The 2,668-nt window shown below is 64.6% G+C and overlaps 1 protein-coding gene across 1 annotated transcript; it reads right to left on the reverse strand.

Annotated features, from left to right (window-relative positions):
* Positions 1-201: 201 nt before the first annotated feature.
* Positions 202-1,655, reverse strand: KCNE5 (potassium voltage-gated channel subfamily E regulatory subunit 5). The gene has a single exon (XM_045864256.3). It carries the CDS (start codon positions 1,529-1,531, stop codon positions 1,118-1,120), a length of 414 nt encoding a protein of 137 aa, XP_045720212.1. The 5' UTR covers positions 1,532-1,655; the 3' UTR covers positions 202-1,117.
* Between the last annotated feature and the right edge of the window lie 1,013 nt (positions 1,656-2,668).

The following is a 2,668-nucleotide window of genomic DNA, read 5'->3' on the forward strand; positions in this document are numbered from 1 at the left end:
CATATCACCCTTTTCTTCCCCCACAATCACCTCTACTGTGTTGGAATTGAACATACCGATATAAATACCGCAACAACCCAACCCTCAAGTCTAAACATCATTTCCCAGAGCAACAAGGATTCCTTTTCTACATAGTACTGGGTCTCAAGGCTGGCATCTCTGAGAGAAGAGTCTTAGGCTATTGCTTAAACAACCTTTATTACCTGCCTCTGACATTCCCCCAGGTTACAGAGGAGGGCAACATCTGAGCCTCGTGTTCCCTACACCTTACATGAAGCAGACAGCGCTGTAACAACTGAATCCACACGCAGGGAGGGGCGACGTTTGGAGGTACTGAGATTACACCCAGCAATGGTTACCCACACCAGAAGACGGCAAAGCTGCTGAAAATCGGGCAAGTTACCTTTGGGATGACAACTGGATGCAAGAAAGCCATACAGTTGGGGTCATGGGTCTTCCCCTGCCCTTGGAGCTTCCCTCCCCCTTCGGCCCCCGGTTCAGTCCGTTCTAGCCCACAGACGGGTCCTAGTGTCCTGCTAGCTCCTTGCTGCAAGGGGGAGGGAGGGAGGGGGGGAGGGGAAAGATGTCGGAGGTCTCTTGATTTTCTTTGTCTCGGCCCCTAAGGCAACAGGAAGCTGGAGCTGCGGCGGCCGCCTGGCAGTGACAGCAAGCCCGCGGGCTCTGCAGAGCGAGCAGTCCCTGGCCCGTTAGACGGCCCAGAGTTCGGATAGACTTCGCTGCTTCACTTCAGTGCCAAGTGCTGGACGTGGTGGATTCAGTTCCCAGGGGGCTGGAGGGTGGTGTCAGGGCTGTTTGAAGACAAGAGAGCAGAGGCAGTTTAGTGCCGTTGGGTGTGCGGGGTGGGGGATGGAGGCGCGGGGTGGGGGTCGGGGGGAGTGGAGAGGAGTGGAGAGGAGTGGAGAGGAGGGAGAAGCCGGCCAGGGGTGGGTAGGGTGGTGCTTCCTCCAGGGCCTGCCAGACAAGGTCGGCGGGCCCCTCCTTGTCTGGGCCTCAGGCGAGGCGGCGCCTGGAAGGGAAGGAAAGGAGCAGGCGGGCGCCGCGCCCAGGGACGCGGGAGCTGCGGAGGGCGCGCGCGGGGGCCAGCGGGGCGGCGGGTCTAGACCCCCTCGGTGCCCTGGGCAGGGGCGGGCGGCGCCCCGGGGGCGGGCTGGCGGCGGCCGTGGGCCGGCGAGCCGGCGGCAGTCTCGGCGTCGGCGGCGGCCCACTCGTGCGCCGCGCAGGCCTGGGCCGGCTCGTCCTTGGCCTCGACGAGCTTGCGGGAGCGGGTGTAGGCCAGGATGAGGCCTCCGGCCAGGCAGGCGTAGAAGATCATGATGAGCAGGATGTAGAGATAGGCGTCGTCGCCCTTGGCGCTGGTCGCCTCGCGGCCCACGAACGGGTCGGGCACGGCCCCCACGCCCATGCTCGGGCCGGGGCCGGCGCCCAGGCCGCTGGCGTTGCCCCGGTGGTGCAGCTCGAGCAGCAGGCGGCTGAGGAGGGTGCGCAGCCGCTGGCTCTCGCTGCAGTTCATGGCTGTCGGGGAGTGGCACGGCGGCTCCAGGACGCTGCTGACCTTTCCCCCGGGCCGAGGGGAAGCGGGCGAGCGGCGGCGGCGGCGGCGGCGGCGGCGGCACCCGGCTCCCGGGCGGGCAGTGGCTGGGGGCGCGGGCCGCGCGGGCCTCCTTATCCCCGCACCCCCGCCCTCCTCCCCTTCCCCACCACGCCCCCTCGGGCCCGAGGCCGCCTCTTGCCAGGCTCCGGCGGCTGTCTCGGCGCTCTGGGGAAAGGGGACAGCTGGTGGGGGGAGGAGAAGGGGACAAGGGAGGGGGGCGAGGCCCGCGGAGGGGCGGGGGCGCGGAATGCGCGAGGCCCCAGGCAGCGGAGGCTGGCAGGGCAGCTCGCTGGGGCCAAGCCTGGACCCGGGGCTGCGGAAGAGAATTCCTTCCAAGTTCTGGCCACCTGCCCTGCAGGCCCGGCTTTGGCCCCGACACAGCATCTGGGCCCCCAAGGCAAGCCCTGCCCCCCGGGATTCCGTCAGCGCTGCCTGACCATAACGGGGGCAGCCGAGGCCGCTCGTCCACGTCCGATGGCAACTGCTCGCATAGCCAGGGACCCTGGCCTATCTTTGCAGCCCTTTTGCCTTCCCCCGCGCCGAGGAGGAGAGCATCGCATTCAGGAGATGCTCAGGACAAATTGGGTGCCTGAAGCAGAGTACGACTCCCTGGTCTCCCAGAAGGGTGGCTGACAATACCCCGGCCTCCTTGCAAGTACGCCTGCCCTGTCCTCCTATCCCATTTTTTAGAGAGGCCTACACATCTTAGCACGTGACTATACCTTCCACGATGTGACCCTGTTTCCCGCCGGCAAGCCATCTTCCCAGAAATGAAGCCAAGCTCTTCCATTAAAAGGAACACGGACACTTAAAAAGGCCCTTGGACGACAGTCTCTAGATGTCTCAGGATCTGAAAAGTGCGTCTTCTAGAGAATACGCGCACCTGCCACCTCCACATCCGGTTAGGCCCTCCGGCACAGAGCCCCGAGCCCCTCCAGGGCTTGGTAACAGGTCTAGGCCCTGCCGGCTTGTTGGGGGGCAGCCATTTTTTCCCCCAGAGGGTATCTTCTTTTAAGGGAAAACAAGGCACTGAGACAAAGATCAAACCACAGCATG

Source organism: Mirounga angustirostris, unplaced genomic scaffold (genome assembly GCF_029215605.1).
Source record: "Mirounga angustirostris isolate CCGP_5_RB_7025 unplaced genomic scaffold, mMirAng1.0.hap1 SCAF_11, whole genome shotgun sequence".
Classification (NCBI taxonomy): domain Eukaryota; kingdom Metazoa; phylum Chordata; class Mammalia; order Carnivora; family Phocidae; genus Mirounga; species Mirounga angustirostris.

Coding starts and splice junctions, on each gene's coding strand:
- KCNE5 (XM_045864256.3), bottom strand. CDS start 1,531: ATGAACTGCAGCGAGAGCCAGCGGCTGCGCACCCTCCTCAGCCGCCTG.